This window comes from Chinchilla lanigera, unplaced genomic scaffold (assembly GCF_000276665.1).
Source record: "Chinchilla lanigera isolate Chin_1 unplaced genomic scaffold, ChiLan1.0 scaffold00028, whole genome shotgun sequence".
In the NCBI taxonomy this organism is placed as follows: Eukaryota; Metazoa; Chordata; class Mammalia; order Rodentia; family Chinchillidae; genus Chinchilla; species Chinchilla lanigera.
The window spans coordinates 13,257,251-13,277,844 of NW_004955429.1; the positions used below are offsets into that span (position 1 = coordinate 13,257,251).

At 57.6% G+C, this 20,594-nt stretch overlaps 1 protein-coding gene across 3 annotated transcripts in view; it reads left to right on the forward strand.

The window, feature by feature from the left end:
* Positions 1-20,594, forward strand: part of Iqsec1 (IQ motif and Sec7 domain 1) — a gene marked incomplete at its 3' end in the record, with an annotated part of 126,605 nt that overhangs the window by 10,666 nt on the left and 95,345 nt on the right. The window contains 1 exon segment of one of the 3 annotated variants that reach the window (XM_005386987.2): positions 8,973-9,017. In XM_005386987.2, the coding sequence (XP_005387044.2) occupies positions 8,973-9,017 (45 nt within the window). 3 annotated transcript variants of the gene reach the window in all.

Sequence of the window (20,594 nt, forward strand, 5' to 3'; positions counted from 1 at the left end):
GGGCGGGGGGGCGGTCCGGTCCTGGTCCTGTCTGAACAGCACCCCGGCTCGGCACATGGCCAGCAGCAGCGCAGCTCATAGAAAGATGTTTTATTGGCACCGAGAGCTTCACTCCTCAGCACCGACCCTGGCATCTGTTCGGAATGGTTAACAAGGGACGGATGCAAAACTCACTGCTATCTCTCAACAGCCTGGCAGTAACGCTTGGCATTTCCTACCATTTAGTCTCCACTGTCAGCTGAGAGAAACGTCCCGAGGCTCTTAGACCCCCATGCGCAATGGGGCTTCCTCCCTGAGGAGGGAATAACCAAGGCTTCTCTCCTCCTGTCCCTCCCGGGAGCTGCGGGGATGGGACCTCTTGTCTGCTGCCCCCAAGTGGCTGTGTGACGTGGCGCTCCACACGTAACCTCTCTGAACCTGACTCCTTTCCTGTAAAATGGGTGCACAAATTCCGACTTTGTGGGGTGGCCGTAAAGACGCAGTGACATGGTAGCCCCTGGATTCTGATGGCACGGGTGTGGGCTGCGGGGATGCTGGGCCGAGGAGTGTGTTAGTCAGGGCTCAAGATTGCAAGGGACAGAAACTCAACTCAGAGGGGCTGGAGTGACCACCGCCAGTGAAACTGGCTTTAAGTGATTGGATCCTGGGGCTCCCGCACCTGGGCGACGCTCTGCTGCCTGTCCTGCTCCCAGGATACGTCCCCTCGCGGAGGTTCCCCATCCTACCCATCAACCCTGGGGCTTATGACTTTCCTGAAAATGTCCCCAAGGCCGGGAGAGCGCGCTGCAGGCGATGAAGAACCGGCCCTGGAGCCAGGCACAGGGTCAGTCCCATCCTAACCACTGGATTGAATATTGAAGGGGGGGATCAAATGGGAATGTTGTTTGGGGAGGTAAACTAAGGCTAGAGAATTAGTCAGTGTTAACAAGCAGCTTGGTCAGTTTGGGGCAAGTCTAGACCAAGCTGGCAGCCTCAACTCGGGAGTGGGCAGAAGCCCCAGGCTGCTTGAGCCTAGCTGAGGCACCAGGAAGACCAGCCTGGTGCCCCACCCTGGTGGCCGGCCCGGCCCAGCACAGCACCCGCATCGTGGTCTCTGTGCATTCAGGGCCCTGTGGACAGGGCAGAGGGGGGTGCCACACACCTGGGGAGTCCCGGGACCCTTGATGCCATGCCCTCCCAAGCTGGCATAATTTCCTCTTTCTTTGGCAACCGGAACCTGCAAACAGGAACCCTTTTCCTTGCTGTTTTGTTTTTCCTCTTTATGAAGAAGAAAAAACAAAAACCTGCATAGGGTGTTGTGTGTCACCCAGGGAACTCACCGTTTATCCCAGGTTGACCTCACATCCTTCTCACTGGTGCTTCGAGAAAGGGACCCTTCCTGGGGGTGCTGGGCCTCCTGTGGAGGGAGTTGGAGGGGAGGCTGGCACGTACCGTCTCATGTCCACATCTGTAAAATGGGTCAGCCCCAGGTTCCTCAGTGAGAACCAGTGCAGGGAGGCAGAGGGTGCTGGGATTCCATGGGTAGCTCTCACAGCTCTGCGCTGGTGTCCCCCACTTGCCCCTCTCACAGGTGCTCACGGGGGAGGCCACCTCCTGTCTTCACGCCACCCCCCAGCCCCAGGGTGAGAAGTCCCCTGAACCCAGAGCCCCGTGGGTAGCCATTGGGCTGTGCCATGTCTCTGTCTCCTCCTCAGCTGGGCCCTTGACCTGTGAAATCCAGCCCTGGACAGGTGCCCTTCCAGAGGACACTTGGGATTCCCCAGCCCACGGAACACAAAGCTGGGATAGAGAGTCAGGCATTGGCAGCGGCAACACCAGCTGGGTCGTAGGTACGGACTCGGTCCTTGTCCTGGAGCGGCTGCTTGGAGCGGCTGCATGCGGAGCCCAGTGCTCCGCCAATAAGGGACTCCGGCCTGAGCAGCACTTGCGGAGTGAATGAAGGGCCCCGCCGTGTCCTCTTCAGGCTGGGGAGAGTTGTCTTTCCCCCTCGTACTCCATCCAGATGGCTCCCCCGTGCCTGGTCTGTGCAAGCCGAGGGCACTTGTAGGCAGAGCTGGAAGTAGTCACTGGGGGACCCAGGTGCCTTCTGACATCCAACCTGAGGCCGGGGTGGCCGGGGCAGAGGACGCATCCAGGCTGTGTGGACCACGTGCCCGGTGGTCCAGCTTGAGGCCCGACAGCGCTGTCACCAGATGGGCCTCCTGGGGGGGCGGTGCGTGGTACAGAGAGCAGCTGTGCGACCCGCAGATGCGCTTGGGGCACTTGGCTCCCTGTGCCCGCAGGTCAGGGGTTTGGTGAGGGGGACCACAGACCCAGGACAGTCATCTTGCTGGGATCAAAGGACAAAGGGAACTCAGGATGGAAGTGGACAAGGCCAGAACTGTCCCCACCGGCTGAGCTCCTGCTGCAGTCAGCAGCCTGGCCTGGGGGCCGAGTCACCTGAAGCCTCCTGCCAGAGTTGTACGTGGCGGTGGAGCAGAAGGGGGACACTACCTGCTGCAGAAGAATCTCAGGGCCCTGTGCAGAAGCTGCCCTGCGGCCTGGCCAGGCACGTTCCTCCCAGATCCTCCAGCCCGCACCTGACCCAGGGCTTGGTGAGCACTTCCTGTTTGTCCAGAGACTACTTCCCCCCTGCACCCAGGGCCTGGGGGCTCAGACTGTGTTTCCAGACCCCCTGCAGCCTCTGCTGGCCCCTTTACCAGAGCAGGCGGCCTTCTGCTGCCGCAGCCTGGGGCCCCTGTCTGCTGAACACACACAGCTCTCCTTCCCTCTCTGCACTTTTGAACCATGAGTTCAGGCTAGCTAAAAATTAAGTCTTTGTAGGAGCTGGGTGTGGCAGTACATGCCTGTAACCCCAGCACCTTGGGAGGCTGAGGCAGGAAGATTGCTGAGAGTTCAAGGCCAGCTTGAACTACATAGCAAGAGCCTATCTCAAAACAAAACAGAAACACGAAGTCTAGGCCACCTCTTCCTAGGGGGCTTACCGGTCTTGCCAAAGGGGGCCCCCATCCCTTCCGTTCCCTCACAGTTTGAGTTTCTATGTCCTTTGAGGGGACCTTCCTTGTGCATTTACAGCCTTTCTTTGCCCACACCCACCTGGGCACTGACTGTGTCCATCCCCGCCACTCTTGTCCAGCCCTGTGCTTTGAGCACCCAGCCAGATGCCCACACCTCTGCGTGCCTCAGTTTCCACATCTGTAGAGTGGGGCTCTGGGGTCACAGGGCGCTGTGAGTGTGGAATGCACTGTCAGTGGTTCCCCCGCCCTGACCCCACAGTGCTTGTTTTCCATGGTTCAACTCCTTGTGGTCCACCAAGGTCGGACATTTGAATGGAAAAATTCCAGAAATAGGTCCTAAGTTTTAAATAGCCCTTATTACGGTACATTGTTATAACTGTGCTATTGTTTTGTCAGTCATTGCTGCTAATATCTTATTGTGCCTCATTTAGAAATCAAATGTTATCCCAAGTGTGTGTAGAGGGGAAACTCTGCATAGAGCTCAGTTCTGTCTGCAACTACGGGCACGCACGGGAGTCTGGCACGTGTCCCCGGGGACAAGGGCACTCCTGTGCCACCACGTCCCGGGGGGCCTGGTGCGACCTCAACGCTGTGCAGGTACCGGGTTGCACAAGTGACTTCTTGTCTGACAGTGGCCTGCAACTCCCACACCTGCCTACGGAAGTCAGTAATTCCTAGACAAACGCCCTGTGTTACAAAGGGAAACAGGCCCGAAACGGTTCTGGATGCCCAAGCCCCACCCCAGGGTCCTGGGCTCTCCCTGCATCTCCTGAGACACCTCTGCCCCGAAGCAGGAAGGGTTTCTTTCCTCAGTGTTTAAAAACTAGTACATACTCTTTGTTCGTTTTTGTTTTTTTGAGATAGGTCTTGATATGTAGTTCAGGCTGAGCTTGAAGTCACTACGTAGCCCAGGCTGGCCTTGAACTCCTGATAATCCTCCTGCCTCAGCCTCTTGAGTGCTAGGATCACAGGTGTGCACTGCCATGCCCAGCTACATTAATCCATGGTTGCGGTACGTAAGGATCACGCTCCTTGAGTGGAGCTGGTCCATGTACATCACCCACCTCCATTCCTTCTGCACCCCTTCCTCTCTCCTCCCTTCCCACTCCCTCCATCTCTTTGTCCCCTTCCCTTTTGCAAGAGATCGCTGTCCCTATTATCTATCTCTTATTTTGCTCTTTATTTATACTTGGGTTTGTCATATAAGAGAAACCATATGATATTTAATCTTGTGTGTCTGATGTATTTCACTTAACATTACAGTCTCCAGGTGCATCCATTTCCCTATAAATACTCAAGTGTATCCTTCTTTATGGCAGAGTAGTACTCCTTTGTGCGTAAATGCTACATTTTCTTTATCCTTTCCTCTGTTCACGGATACATAGGCCGCTTCCAAGATTTAGCTATTATGAGTTGTGTGCAGCAGGGAATTTTCCAGATTTTGGGGCAGGGCAGCCTGGCAGGACAAAGGGTGTGGAGCCCAAGCCAGGACAATCACTCCACTGTGCCCGTGTGAGATCGCCAGGCCAGTGGGCAGGGCCATGATGGACCACAGCCAGTCGGGAAAGCCAACATTAAGTGGAAAGCAACCCTCTGTGGCCTACTCAGAGGGAGGCTCCGGGCAGGGCTGGGGCCCGGGCAGGATGCGGGACAGAGGTCACACGGCAGCACCTAGGCCCCTCCACCCCTGTGGCAGGAAGCTCAGCCCATCTCCCAGATCAGAGAGCAAGGCTCAGCCTGTGGCTTCGGAGGCCAGCGTGGGGGACTCCTGGGGACTGTGTGACCCCAGTGCCAACTGGAAGCCCCGTCCATGACATCCTAGCCCCGGCTCTGTGACCTTGGGCCTACAGCCACCCCCTGGGGGCCGCTGAGCTGCCACCCAGCACAGCAGGCTGGAGGCTTTCCTGGATTCAGATGCGGACCACACCCTGTGCCCACAGAGTGCGAGGGGTGAGGGGCAGGGACACCCTGGGACCCAGCCCTCCCCTTCAGGCTGTCAGCCACGGTGTGCCCAGAGCCGGGAAAACCTCTCGCCCTGTGCCCTCGATTCCAGGAATGACGTCTGCAAGGCCGGCCAGCTGAGCACAGAGACCCCATTGATGCCTGGCTCCCCGAGCCTTGGGGGCCATGCCACACCCACCACCCGCCCAGTGTGGCAGAGGTGTGTGCCAGGGCCCCCGGTGTCACCTTGAAGGGCTGGAGGGCTGTTTTTCCAGACCCAGAACACACCCAAGGGATGTGGCAATAGGGAAGCTGTCTCGTAGATAGAAAGCTAAAAGCCGGGTAGCCAGGCCCATCGCCCTGCTGAGGCAGGCCCCGCGGAAGGCGTCCTGAAGTGGCTGCCCGGGTTCCGCTGGGCCTGACAGGGCAGACACCTTTGTCATCCCCCTGTGTTCAGCCCTTCCTTTCTAAACCTGATGCTGGGGCTATGATTCTTTGACACAAGGGAGGAGACAGATGTAACAGAGAGTCTGGGGCCTCCTTGCCTGCTGGAAACGGAGGCAGACCCCACCAATGGCCTCTCCCGGGCCCGTCGGGGCCTACAGCCTCCGTGCCTTGGCCTCCATCCTGGGGTGCCCTCCCTGCAAACAGCCCCAGCCTGCTTGTGGGTTCCCACTGCAAGTCCTATCGAAGAGCGTCTGGGACGTGGAGCCGCTGCCCCAAGGTGGGGCTGTGTGGGGTCCACGGTCCCCACCTCCCTTCCCAGGGACCCACTCGGTCCAGGGCCCTGCCTGCCTCACCCAGGCTTCCTTCCACAGATCATGGGGTGCCCGGAAGGATGCTCACCCCAGAAATCCCCCACGGGGTCGCTAGTTACCTGTTGGAACCACCTGGGGGGCTTTTAGAAAGAGGGGTGCACACAGCCAGACACGTCACCAGTGACCGTGCTGGGGTGGTAGGGAGTCCCGTGGGGAGGGTTCGGGGTGATTTGAGGTTGGAGAGATGCAAATTAGAACCTCAGCCAGACAGTGCTACCTGCGGAGATATCGCTATCTGAAAGGTTAGAATAGAGAAACAGGGGGACCAAGGTGTGGGGGGGCTGTGGAGAAATGAGTTCCCCGCCCGTGGCTGCCGGGAGCAACAGCACCAGCGGCCGCTGGAAATGAGCTAAGGAGTTCCCTTCAAAACTAAGCACACCCGTGCCGTAGGACCCAGCTCTTGGCATACTCTTGGGTGTTTTGTTTTGTTTTTGTTCCGTTTGGTTTGGTCTTGTTTTGTTTTGTGACAAGGTCTCACTGTGTGGTTCAGGCCAGCCTTGAATTCACTGTGTAGCCTGGGCTGGTCTTGAAGTGATCCTCCTACCTCAGCCTCCTGAGTGCTGGGATTACAGGCAAGTGCCACCGCACCTGGGAACATTCATATTTTATAGAATTGGTATCATATGTTAATATATATTGTGTACATAAGTTACTTTGAATAATCTGTCGATCTTGCATCTTATGCTCGCCATTTACGGAATACAGGCTCTGTCCCTGGCACTATTCCAAGTCCATAAGTGTATTAACCTGTTTAATCTCCCCAAACACTACAGTTGAGGAAACTAAATTCAGGTACAGAAAGGCTAATTCACTTGCCAAGGTCACACAGCTAGAATGTGGCACAGCTGTGATGTGAACCCTGACCCTTTTGGGTCTAGAACTCAGGTCTTAACCTTAAAACTTCAATATCTCTATGTAATATACACCATTTTATGCAATGATACTAGCCAGACGAGTCTCTAAGATGTGCGTATAGTGGTACTTTGTGGTTTATAAGACACTGTGTAGCCCAGACTGGCCTCAAACTTGCAGAGATCCTCCTGCCTCAGCCTACCCAGTGCTGGGATTACAAGTGTGCGCCACCATACCTGGCTAAGACACTTTTTTCTTTTGGAAATGGTATCTCGTTTCTCCTTAGTAATCATGTGGGACTTAGGGAGAGTTTGTCACTGGCACACACCAGCAGGGGCAGGCAGGACCACAGTCTTGGTCATAGGTGGCTATGACCAGCATAGCTTGGCAGGATAGTTGGCAGAACCAGCCCCGGCAGGGTCATGGGGGCATGTGGCGTGGAGTCCAGTTGGAGACAGGGACATGGGTAGGGGCGGTGCAGAGCCCCGCAGATTAGCAGACAATGCACGCAGTCCACACCAAGGCAGCCCAGTGGACCCACTGTCCCAGTAGGGCAGGGCAGACAAATGCATTGCCATTGCAAGGCAAAGCCCATGAGCCCAGGCCTCAGGAGCTGCTCAGGCAGCAGTCGCTGTCACTACAGGTCCGGGAGAGCAACAAGGACAGGAAGGAGGGAAGGGGAAGGAGAGAAGGAGGAAAGAAGGAGCTGGCCTGTGGGGGAGCAAGGTGGGCAGTCACACAGGCGGTGCAGTGGTGCTCCCCTGTCATCTCAGCACTCCAGAGGTTTAGCATCTGTAAGGGGAGTGTGGCTCTGCATGCCTCGGAGCTCACAAAAAGGCTGGCGGAGGAGGTGGAAGAGCGTTCTGGCCCACAGCAGGACTCCTGCCTGGGGCCAGGGTGCTCTGTGTCATCCTGATGCGGCCAGAGCAAGAAAAGACTGGGGAACCAGTCCCTGTGTAGGTGGTAGGCGGCCAGGGGGCGCAGCACTGTTCTGTGGCATCTTGGGTGTCATGCTGTGGTTGCTGTAGGTGGCATGTCGTGTCCTTACCCGAGGGCCAGGCTGGCATAGGGTACCAGACCCCCAGTGCTCACCCTATGCCCACGGGGGGTGGAGAGCAGTCTAGGGGCCGAGCGGAGGCCACCGGCTGTCACTCCTCACAGTTCCTTCCCTTCTGGGGCTTTGCCACGCTGTCACTGGCCCACAGCAGAGCCTCGGAGCTCAGGGTGCACAGCCCGGGGTCAGTGTCCACTGGGGGCCCAGCCTGTGCAGCCCCTGGGGGCTGGGGAAGGGCTGACACCGGACCTGGCAGCGCCCTCAGGAATGGCACCTGGCGCAGAGCTGCTGCCTCTCGGACGTGGCAGGCACAAGCATTGGCTCAGAAGTCTAAACCTGCGGTGGCCAAACACAAGAGCCCTGGATCCCCAAGGCCCTGGGTGGGGGACAGGCTCACAGGGCAGCTGCAGCGGACAGGTGGGTGTCCCACGTGGCACGGGGCAGAGGTGTGGTCTGCGGGCACTGTCTGTGGGATGTGGCTCGAGTCCCCCTTGTAGCGGCTCCCTCAGGGGCAGGGACAGGCTTCCCCCCCACCCTGGACTCCTGAGATGTGGCACCTGGGGCGTGTCGCTGGGCAGAGCATGCAGGAGCTCACGTCTCCGGCCTTTGAGATGTATGAGGTGCTCCGAGGACTATCCCGGTTCTGCAAACGGGGGAAGAGAGGTCCCCAAGGTGGACAGCCTGCACCAGAGCCCAGGTCACTATGCACAGAGCCGGGACTGAATGGTGTTAGGCTGACTCCCTAACCCATGGGTGCAGCCAACACTTTACTGGGGAAACCAGACTGGACCCGACACCTAAGGCCCAGATCCCATGCTGGGCAGGGAACCCGGCTCCTGGACTCCCCAGCCTTGGGGCTGGGTGGCCTGAGCCCGTGGCTCTGCCTGGGCATCAATGGCGGCCTCTGGGGAAGGAGCGTGTGGCCTCCGGTCGAGCCCAGCGCCGTGGTGTCGCTCAGGAGAGAGCACTTGCTTGGCTCACGCGGGACCTGGCTCCACCCCGGCCTTGGGAGAAACGCAGTTTCTGCCCTGTGTCTGACTGACCCTGCCTGCAGTGCTTCCTGTCCTTGGGCCTCCGTGTCCTCACTGAGCCAGGAGCAGACAGACTGGTGTCGTCTGAGGTCTCCTGAGCAAGGGGTGTGGTGGGGACAGACAGGGTGGCTTCCTGGCAGACCTGGCAGAGGGAGGAAAGCATATGCTTTCTCCCTGGGCCTGAGCCGGCGGGGTCTCTGGGGGGGTGCTTGTTGTGTGTGAGGACATCGGTAACCCTGTCTCACTTTTGCCACCCCAGGAGCTCCCTGGAGACCGGAAGCAGCCTCTCCACTGACCGCTACAGGTACTGTCTCCCCTCTGCTGCGTCCGGGGTGGGCCCCAGAGCCTGTGCGGGACACAGACCCCATCATTTGGCCCTAAATTTTTCCCAGAGACCCGAGGTACGACTGACACGTCGCCTGAGGGCAGGTTGTAGGGGTTCCCCTGCAGTCAGGGCTCAGCTCCAAGGTCCCTCAAAGGCCAAGGCTCAGGGTGAGGCTCAAGGCTGGCTGCTTTCGATCCAGGACTCCGAGTGCCTGCAGTGGCGGCTCTGGTGGCCCGGCTGCAGCCCGGGGGGCGGAGACCGATGGCATCTGAGCGCTGGCAGCCCCAGCGTCGTGGACCTTGCGGTGCTGAGGCCTCTGCCCCTGTGTGCTTTGTGTTGCGACCTCCCCAGTCGATGTCCTCTGGAAAGAGCGTTCTGTTTTCACCAAGAAGACTTAGGCGCTTCCCCTGGTTTGGAAGCTGGCGTTGCTCCCACCCCACGTGCAAGCAAGACGGGCGCTGGGGCCGGAGGCAGGGGTGGCTCAGAGTACTGTGTGGGGGCCACAGGGGTGGTGACAGGTGGACCTGTCAGCCACCTGCAGGAAGGACACAGTCTGCGAGGCACGGGGGACACCCGGCAGGGCTGGGCCCAAATGTCAGCGCCGAGGTGGACCGTGCGCGTGCACGCGCACACGCGTACACACTGCCCCGTCCTGTGCACGTGCGCTGCACAGCTGCACCTGACAGAGCGGCCACGGTCACCTGACCATCCTCATGGCCGCCCAGTGTGACGGGGCTGTCGTGGCCCACTGTCCAAAGTCACCGGCTCGGGACCCGAGGCCGGGAACGGGCAGTGGCAGCAGGCCGGGTGCGAATGTCCTGGAGCCCGTGTGTGAGACTGCACGATGGCAGAGTGGGGGGTGTGTGGTGGTGCTGGGCAGCGTTCACCCCGGGACTCTAAGGGTGCAGGCCTCGCACCATCACGGTGAGAGTCGGGCTCACGCACACCCACATCCGGCTCACCGTGGCCATGCCCCCTCTAGCGCCCAGGGAGGACACGCTCGAGAGCCCCACTGGACCAGCTCGGGCGCCCAGGGCAGGGCCCGCCAAGGCTAGGGCGGGGGGCTCCAGAGACCCTTCTGAGGGCGGCTGAGCCCCACGGTGCTTGCTGATGACAGCGGGGCCTCACTTGCCCCATCCCGTCTTGCCAGGGCCAGGAGGGCTCTGGGTAGGGGAGGGGCGCTCTGATCCAGCTTATGTGCAGTTGGGGGGCTCTGTCCTGAGTCCCCCCCCCCACTCCAGTGAGCCCACCCGCCATCAAGGCCGCGCCCAGCCATCACCATACCAGGCAGCCCAGTGGCCACTGGGACCATTAAGCCAAAGACTCCTCCCCGGGGGAGCAGCTCGGGGGTCAGAGCAGGGGGAGCAGGACCCCTATCTGCTGCATCCGCATTCGGCTGTTACTTCCCAAGCACCTGTGTGTGAAGGCCCCCAAGCTGCTGTGGTCACCCCCGCCTCGTTTGCCTGGCTTCTGTCTCAGCAATGGGACGGGGAGCACACACACAGCAAAATGATTATTTGGTTTTGGTTTTGTAAGACAGGGTCTCACTATATAGCCCAGGCTGGCCTCAAGCTTTGGGTGATCCTCCTGCCTCAGCCTCCTGCATGCTGGGGTCACAGGTGTGCACCCCACACCTGGCTCACAAAATGGTTCTTAAGATGATGCGTCAGGGGTGATAAGGGCTAGACAGAAAAATAAGCTGAGGCAAAGGGAATGGAGTGTGGTCAGCAGAGACACTCTAAAGAGACCCCTTTTGGGTGAAAGTCGGGAAGCGCTCAGCTCCCTGGGGAGGAGCCAAGCAAGGCCTGTGGCGGAGCGCGGCTGGCATCTGAGTACAGCAATGAGGCGGGTTGAAAACGGGATCATCCCCCTCTCTGCCATCCCCCATCGGGCCGCAGACTCAGGCAGAGCCAGCTCGATGCTCCCGTGTCACAAACGGGACCCAGAGGCCAGAAGGAGCCCTGGGGTCGGACCCAGAAGCAGGGCCCACGGCTCCCCTGCCCCCCTCCTCTGCAGGCCTCCGGGCAAAAACGGGTGGGGGGAGCAGGTGCAGCAGCCAGGCGGCCCCGCCCCCACCCACCGCAGCCTGGGAATCGGAAACAAAGGTCCCAGCCAGTGGCTGCCGCCTCTCAAAGGCACAGCAGCGTGAGGGGGAAGCTAATGCCTCTGTCCCTGGGAGAGGGTGGGCGGCACTTCAGGGCAGTGGGCCAGCGCGCACCACCTTGGTGCACAGGCGCGGCCCCCTCTGCGGATAGCCTGGCTGCCTCCCTCACGGCCACCCCCAGCTCTCAGCGCAGCTCTCCCTGGTGTCCTGCGTCCTGAGGATGCCTGTGGGCCCCTCTGCAACTGAGCCTTTGGACAGCGGTTCCCATCCCAGCCACCAGCCCAGGGTGGGTCCGGGACAGCCGCTTTGGGACCTGTGTTCTCAGCCCCGGTGCTGTGCATGTGGCAGCCAGGGCTCTCTGGGGTGGGGACTGTCCTGGGCTCCATTCGTTGGGGTGTTTATCAGCCTCTAAGTGGCTCTAGAGCCTGGCATGGGGATCCACGCCTGTAATCCCAGTATTCAGGAGGCTGAGGCAAGAAGATCTCATGAGTTTAAGGCCAGCCTTGGTTACATAGTGTGAGGAGGGCAGCTTTCCCCCCGGCCCCCGTGGTGACAACCAGGCATTTCTCCAGGCACAGCCAGATGCCTCCCCTGGTACAGTGGTGACTGTACCAGTGCTGACTGGAGTGGTGACTGCTTGCCCTCCAACGCTAGTTCACTTTGCTCTGTAGCTCTGCGTGGGGTGCCTGGCAGCCTGGCAGCCTGGCAGCCTGCAGGGCAGGCAGAGCCTAGCCTGCTTTGTGGCACCCATCCCATCTGAGGCCTGAGGGCCCTGACATCCTGCTCCCCCCCTCACCAGGATGGGGGCTTCTCGGTGTGTGTGTTTCTTCCTCTCTGGGGAGTCGGGGTAGGGAAAGTCCCCGTGGGAGGACTGTGGCCCTGGCTTTGTAAACAGTGCAGATGGTTTGTGCCAGCGCGGGGCCTGATATGGCCGGAGATAACGAGTGTGGTAGAGTTAGGAGGGGCCTGGGCCCTGAGTTCCTTTCTGTCACCATCCCCGGCCTCGGACCCCCCAGGTATGGACACCTGCTGGACACTGGGAAGAGAGCCGAGGTCCCCTCCTCCAGAAGCTCCTGGGAGGGGGGTGGGGGACAAAGGCGCTCACTGGTCACCCAGAGCCGATAGATGAGCAGGACTGTTGGAGCGAGCACTGCCTGGGGGAGGGGCTGGGGCTCCAGGAAGTGCCGAGTGGGGGAGAGTGCCCAGCAAAGCAGAGCAGGGAGGCCTGGCCATGCTGCTCCTGGCCTGTGACTGCCAGCTCTCGTGACCCACAGAGTCACCCTGTCCCCTGCCCAACAATGCCCCTGGCTGGCCAGGCCCCTCAGCCCAGCCGCTTCCCTCCCACCCTCCCTGGTTAGCGGCAGGAGACCCCTCCTGGCAGCCAATGAGCGGCTGTCATCGTGGTTCCATTTTAGATTTTATCAATGTGTCCCCGTTGCCTGGGTAACCGCGCCTGCCGCCCTGTCAGTCTTTCTTGCCTTCCCCCACCGCTGTGGGCACCGTGCATGTGGCTCCACACGGGGTTTCCCTCAAAGCGCAGGCCGGCCGGGATTCCGCTGAATGACACCACTGATCTAGCAAAGGAGGCTGGTGCTGCTCTGGCTTCTGGAACCCTCCCTACCTGTTCCCCCTGAGACGTCCCGTCCTCGGCCACTCAAGCCAGGCCAGCAAGTGGACAGCTTCCTTTTCGGCCAGGTGACACCTCGGCCACCACAAACCCCAGGAACCTGCTTGGGAAAGCATCCTCGCGGGACCACTAGCATCCCCCGCCCCCCAGGAGGATGGGCTGGGGGCCCCTGCAACCACACACAGCCAGAGCTGCCTCTGTTTGCCCTGGGGACCCCCAGGGGAGCCCCCAGAAGCGCCAGGCTCCGGAGGCGGCAGTGGCCGTGTGAGCCTGGCGGGGCAGGCGCGTGAATGAGGCGCCGGGCTTTTGTGCTCACAGCTCTTTGTATTGGAGGCGTGCACTGTACGCGCCGCGCTGTGCGGGCCGGGCCGGGCCATGTGAGTGGCCACCAGGACAGGCGCCGAGCGGGGCAGGCTGGAGTGGCCAGTCCTCCAGCGCCTGCCAGCCCCTATCTATGTCTGCCGAGTCCACTGGAGGCTGAAAGGTGAAAATGCTCAAGTTCAAGGCCTTCTGCCTGGATTACTGGCAGTTCCTGTGCCTGCAGCCACTGCAAGGGGCCTATAAGAGGTAAGTTGGGCCCATCTGGGAAAGCCTGGGCCACCAGGGCGCTGTGACCTCCAGGGAAAGTTCCCTCTGAGTCTGCTCAAGGGTGGGCGGCCTTGTCCTGGTGCAGGGTCCCTGCCCCTGGCCAGGAATGGCGGCGGCATTGGCTGTGCTCCACTTTGCCGCTTAGCTTAACTCCGCCTTCCTTCCTGTCCTATCCCGAACCTGGGTTTGTGTGGGGACCCTGCGTCCTTATTCCTTGCTGCCGGGGTTCAGCCCCGGAGCCTGCATGCTTCTGAGTGGGTCTGACCCCCAGGAGCATGGCCGGGGACTCAGGGGTCCACAGCCTGGGGGCTGAGAGCGGGGGACCCCTGCCTGGTGGTCAGAGACAGAAGTTCACGTCTCTTCCTTTGCTGCTTGACTTTCGAGGGTCCCTTTCCCTGCCTGAGTTCGCCCACCTTTAGGGACTGGGACCTGACAGGTAGTGGGATTTGGGGGCCACTCTTTGAAGTGACAAGCCCAGAAGTCCTACCGCTGAGGTGGTGCACACACGCTTGTGTGTGTGTACGTGTGTGTTGTCCACACCCACACCTTGCTCCAGAAATGCCATGCCCAGGCCAACCAGACAGCGCAGCGCAGCCGTCGCCATGGGTGCCTTCAGTGGCGTGTAATTAAAGCCTCCGAGGAGGAAGTTATTCCATCTATTCTGAGAGAATGAGGTTTTCCTGGTTTCACACGCTGGAGTCCATGGCCATTAGCATGCGGGCGGCTCCGGGAAAGCTCGGAGCTTTTCTTTTCTCTTCCAAAGAGCTCTCTGCGAGGGGGGTGGGTGACAGCCCCGGAGAGGAAGTCCCCGCTCTTGGGCGAGTGCCAGCCAGCCAGGCCACCCTGCGCCCGATCAGCATGGCTGCACCAGAGCGGGCAGCCACAGGGCCCTCGCCACTGAGCAGGGGCGAGCCTTGCGCCCCCAGTTTGCACCTGAGCAGGTGTCCCAGTGCCCAGAAAGCCCTCTGCCCGTCAGTCCCCACGTCTCCGCCGTGTGGGGCCAGCTTTGTGTCCTTGCGTGTCAGCCGCGCTCGAGCGAGGGAGCCAGCCTCAGGGCACTACGTGGAGTGAGTTCTGGGCTTAGATCCGAGCTCCGGCCTCTCTTGTTCCGATGTAAAATCGCTCCTGAGTCCGCAGCTTGGCCGCACAGACGCCAGGTCCCGGGAGAGGCAGGGCTGCCCGAGGGACACAAGGCCCGAGTCATGGTCAGAGCCTCAGCAAAGGATGTGACGCCTGCACCTGGCAGCATGTGTCTAGAGGCATCTGCTGGCCAAGATGGGGAGGAGAGAGTTCCAGGCAGAAGGGAAAGGAAGGCAAATTAACAAGGCACAGAATTAAGGATGGAGGCTAACCTGAGATGGCTCAGCGCTGCCAGCAGCTCCAAGAGAAACCAGGAAGGCTTCCTGCAGGAGCGCACCTGGATAGGGGAGGGGACTCTTCCAGACAGAGCAGGGACCGTGCATGCTGATCACAGCGTGAACGAATGTGTGGCTGAGGACCGGGCCGGCGTGAATTTCCGCCCTGTGAGCGCACCTCCCCTTGGCAGGGAGTCTGGAAAAGCTGCTGCAGCTCGGCACTCAGTAAAGCTGGGGAAGGGGCACTGAGCCCACCTCCTGGGCTCTTGTGGGAAAGAGCAGGGCCCGTGCCAGGATGGGGGCGGGGGCCCGGCGAGTGTCGCCCAGACAGGAAGGCTTTGCCAGCGGAGCCCCTTGGCGCCTTGCCCGCTGCCATATCCCGTTGTTTAAAAGAACGACCCAAAACTTAAAGCGCATGAAGAGGGTGTTTCGCAGACAATGCATAATTAACCACTTCTAAACACAGGGTGTGCCAGGCTCCCCGCAAGCTGCTAATTATTCTTCATTAGTGATCTTAAATTAATGTAGAATAAATCCTGGCGCACTGCCAGAGGCAGGGCTGGGGAGGAGCCGAGAGGCAAGGATCCTAACCAGAAGTGAGGCTCCTACGTGGGGGGCTCAGCATTTGGGGCAGGACTGGTGGACTCTTCGCCCACCCTGGGGAAGGAGAAACCCTCCCGCAAGTTCCCCACATCCCGTGGCCTTCAGGCGGTTTCATGAGTGACACAAAGCAGGTGGGAAGAGTTCCCACAGGATCCATTACCCAGCTACAGAGCCCACCCATTCCAATAAGGCGGGGCCCCTGTGGGTGCCTCCCTGGGCCCCATCTCATCCCAACCGCCAAGGCCAAACCTGAACAGTCCCCTTGTCTGGAATTCCCATTTCTCTTTTTTTGTTGCTGTTTTATTTTTGTTTTTGCTTTTATTTTTTGAGACAGGATCTTGCTATATAGTCCGGGCTGGCCTCAAACTTGAAATCCTCCTGCCTCAGCCTCCTGAGTGCTGAAATTATAGGTGTGCACCTCCACGTCTGGCTATATTTTTCATGGTTTTTTGTTGTTTTTTTTTTTGAGACAGGGTCTCGTTATGCAGTTCAGGCTGACCTTGATCTCAGTTTGTAGCCCAGGCTGGTCTCAAACTCACAGCGATCCTCCTGTCTCAGGCTCCCAAGTACTTGGATTGCAGGTGTGCACCACCACACTTGGCTTTAAAAATGTTAATTGTAATAAGGTAGACAGCACATAAAACCCAGCACTGTAGCCATTTTTTCAGTGTATGAGGTACATTCACATCTTTGTGTAACCATTGCCACCATCCATCTCCAGAGCTTTTTCATCTCCCAGGCTAAAACTCTCTCTCCACTCCACCCTAATCCCAGTTCTACCCAGTCCTGGTACCAGCATTCTATTGTATCTCCGTGAATGTGGCTACCCTAGGTAGGGGCCACAGATGAATGGATGTCTACAGTATTTGCACTTGTGCATTTGACTTATTTCATTTAGCATAAGGTTCCCAGTTTCATCCATGCTGTAGAATATGTTGGGGTCCCTTCCTTTTTCAAGGCTGAATAATGTTCCACAGTTTGCTTATCCTTCCGTCTGCTGGTGGACACTTAAATTGTTTTCATGCTTTGGCCACTGTGAATAATAGGGCTGTGAACATGGGCAGCAAATATCTCTTGAAGATACAACTTGCTTTTTGCATTCAACATTTTATTGGAGAAATTGATCCATGTTGCTATGTATTGTTCTCGTTCCTTCATTTTTATAGGCATGTAGTATTCCTCCACACAGGTACATCCCAATTTAAATGCAGCTCTTCTCCTGTTAGTGTGGATTGAGGTGGTTCCTCATGTTTTAAAAAGTGTCACTGGGTGTGGTATTGCACACTTGTGGTCCCTACAACTTGGGAAGCTGAGGCAAAAGGATCACTTGAGCCTATGAATTCAAAAACAGTCTGGGCAAGATAGTGAGGCCTCCTCCTCAGAAAATAAAATAAAATTATAGAGCAGGGTGGGATATGAGTATCTTCAACTTCGCGGGGTTTAGCAAATTGCTTTCCAAAGTGATCATGGCAGTGTGCATCGGCATTTGGTGTGAGTCTGTGTGCACAGTCCCACCCCACTTGGTATTAAAACCCCTGGGGTTCAGCCTGGCGAGGAAAGCTACAGCAGCGGGTGTCCGCGGGGCTGAGTGGCCGGGGGACCCTGCAGGCGCTGCGTCTGATAGTCCCCACTCTCCTCCGTGGAGTGTTTGTGTGTGCCGTCTCCATCAATCCTTGGGACAGACTGGTGCTGGGGGCTGGGGTGCAGCTCGGGGCTGAGCACTTGTCTGGCAGACACAAGGCCCTGGCTGTCATTCCCAGCACCACAGATGAAAGGAGGAAACCAGCGATGCTCATATTGTCCCCATATTTCACAGGAAAACTGAGCCCCGAGAGGTTAAGCAATCTGCCTAAGGTCACAGAATGGAACACGGTCAATGCACATAGGCAAATGGCTCCACTAAGCTACAGGGCCTTGAGTGTTCTCCACGCCAATCCATATGCCCTGGCTCAATGTAGCTGTCCCCACAGCTACATAACAAATGACTCCAAGTCTTAGTGGTTTAAAACAATAGTATTTCCTTTTCCTGCAGATCTGCAGTTTGGACAGGGACTGCTCTGTGTAGCACCTCTAGTGTGGATCAGCCATAGATGCAGGCTACAAAGTCTCAAGGCAGAGTCTGATTGGCTGAGCTCAGGTCATGCCCAACCCCTTGTGGGAGGAGCAGGAAGTAGGAAGAAGCTTCCGGAATCCTCTTGATTTCTGCTGGGGGCAGAGCTTCTGGGTTTCTTTGCCACCACACTGCACCCTGCAGGAGAGGGGCTGTGAGGAAGGAGTCTGTGTCACACAGTGCAGAGTGATTTGTGCTACCTGCAGGCGTGGCTTTGCAGACCAGACCAGAATGAGGCCTGGAAGGGCATGAGAAATGTCCCAGAGGCCCTGTATCAGCCCATTTGCAGATGTTCAGCTGAATAAACACAGTGAAATGCTGAGCAGGCTGTGCCTGGTGACCCACACCTGTCATCCCAACACTTGGGAGGCTGAGACAGGAGGGTTGCCACAAGTTCAAAGCCAGCCTGGGCTACATAGTTTGCTCAAGGTCAGCTGCACTGACATAGCAAGACCATGTCTTGAGAAACAAAACAAAACAGAAGGTTAAAGGAGCTGGTGTTACATCATGGAGCTCAGCATGGAGCAAGCCAGCCACCCCATCATGGTGTCCTCCTGTGCCACCTGGCGCTGTCCACTCCCAAAGTGTGGGCGGGATCTTGGAAGACCATCAGGGAGTGCAGGTCCCTCTTGGTATCTGTATGCGAGGCTGAAGATTCCAGGCTAGAGGGCACCCTTAGGTCTTTCACCAGCAGCTCTGACAGAGACCTGGGGGTTAGAAAGCAGGATGGAGTGGTGTTAGGGTCCTGATTTTGAAAACCACAGCATGATTGGGACAGCAAAGGTCCTTATTGTTAGAAAAGGTGCTCCAAGGCTTTAGGGGGTTGTGGTGGGCAACATACTGTCAGAAGGACAATTTTATAAAAAATACAGGCTTATGTGTGTGCGCCCAAGCATGAAAGAAAGAGACCATGATAAAGCAAATGAGATACAATGTCAGCACCCAAGGAGTCCACTCTGAGTGTCTCTGTCGTCCCCGAACTCTCCTAGGCCCCCGTGCGCCACACACAGTAGGTGCTCAATAAAGAGCTGTGAGCAATAAAGAGGCTAGATGATCACACGCCTAGTGCCCGGAGAACCTAGAGCCTTGTCCTATCTGCTCCTCCCCCACAGGCCTGCCCTGTGACCTGCTGTAGCCCCTGCCCCACCGCAAACTTGAGCTTTTCATCAGTCCCAGCAATGAACTTTGGGGCAAAATGATGTGGGAAGCCCCAGACTGCTACCAAGGCCAAGCCCTTTCTGCCACAGGGCAGAGGCAGGCAGGAGCCACAAGCCAAGCTGTGACAGGCCGCCCCCAGGCCTGTCACCGCCCCCCTCTGACCTAGGAGAGGTAAAGGGGAGAAAATGCACCGGGCAGCCCTTCCCCGCGGCCAGCCCTTCCCTGTGGCCAGCGCCGCTGTGAAGGTGCACACTGGGATAGTGAGATTACGCCTCTCCAGGGGCGTCTTGGTCACCACACAGACCTGCACTGGCAGGCAACAGGAGCTGTGTGAAATTGAATAACACTGTCTTGTTTTCATGGCAACCTTCTACTTACAGCAAGTGATACTAGTTTTCCATTTTGGGGAGTGATATAAAGTTTCCTTTGAAAATAAATGCATTCAAGCATGAATGCCAGTGAATTTACTCTTCTTTGCATTGCTTGTAACTTTTCTGGTTGGAAATTTGAGATCAGTTTGGAAGCAACTGCTGGGGAAGGGGGCCTCAGAATCCTGGCATGATCACAGCTCTGCCCACCATGTTTAAGAATTTTCTCCCCCACTTCCACACTGGCTTTGGGGGTTAGCATTCCCACAGGGGCTACAAAATGTCTTTTTACCCTCTGTCTGTTCAAATCAGGATCGTGACATGATCCAGTTCACACACTGTATGCGACTTTTAAGTCTCCAACTGACAGGTTCCCCTGTCCCGGTTTTGTGGTTGTTTTTCTCAGGGGTTGGAAGCAGAACACAAGGCCTGGCACATGCCAGCTGGGACACAATAGCCAACACCCACAACTCCAAGAAGGACAGGTCTGTGAGGTCTATGTAGGCTCATGGTTTGTAGAGATTTCACTCTATAGTTGGTTCCAAGGCAGAGCAGCGTGAGGGGGGAACAGGACAGGTATGGTAGAGGACAGCAGCTCCTGGCTGGGAAGACGGGAGACAGAAAGGGATCAAGGGAGGAGGAGGGAGGTCGGTCCTGCCAGGCCACTCCCACAGAGACTACTTCCTCTCCAGGATTCACCTCCCAGCATCACATTCAGCTGTAAACTCAGCTACGCACGAATCCACTGACGATTACCACACACCCACTGCCTGAGCCCTGCCTGTGAGCGCATGAGGCTTTATCTACATATAAACTATAACCCTAGGTGAAGGCTCTGCCCCAAAAGACCACCTTTCCCTTTTGATCTTCTTAGTGTATTTGTTGCTGTCTGCCTTGGGCTCATCCTTATCCTACACTGAGGATTTGGTGGATCACCTCCCACCAGGTGTTGTTTGTCCCATCCCTCTGGGATATAGGTCAAGAAGCCCAATCAGAATCCAAGGCCAGCTTTCTAACACAATTAATTTGAAAAGAAAATATCAAGTTGGGTGGCACACACCTGTAATCCCAGCACTTGCGAGACTGAGGCAGGAGGATTGCCATGAGTTCAAGGAGAAACACCTCAGATAACACCTTTTTTTTTTGTTTTTTTTCTGGTACCGGGAACCAAACTCACGACCTTGCACTTTCCAGGCAGGTGCTGTGCCGCTGAGCTAAATCCCCAGCCTAATATAACACCTTAAAAGTAAGAAAGATTTATTTTGGCCCACAGTCTCAGAGGTTTCAGGCCATCGTAACTTGATTGTGTCACTTTGGTTCTGGGCAAAGCTGAAACATCATGGTGGTAGCATGATGCAGAGCAAAGGGGTTCATGGCATGGTGGCCAGGAAGCAAAAAAACAGGAAGGGGTGGGGTCCCAATATCTGCTCAAGGCCATGCACCAGTGACCTCACTTCCTCCCACTAAGCCCCACCTCTCAAGGTTTCTAAGGTCTCCCACCATGGGTCTTTAGAGGACAGTTGCAAACTCTGACACTAGCCGGGCGTGGTGGCGCATGCCTGTAATCCCAGCACTCGGGAGGCTGAGGCAGGAGGATCACTGTGAGTTCAAGGCCAGCCTAGGCTACAAAGTGAGCTCAAGGC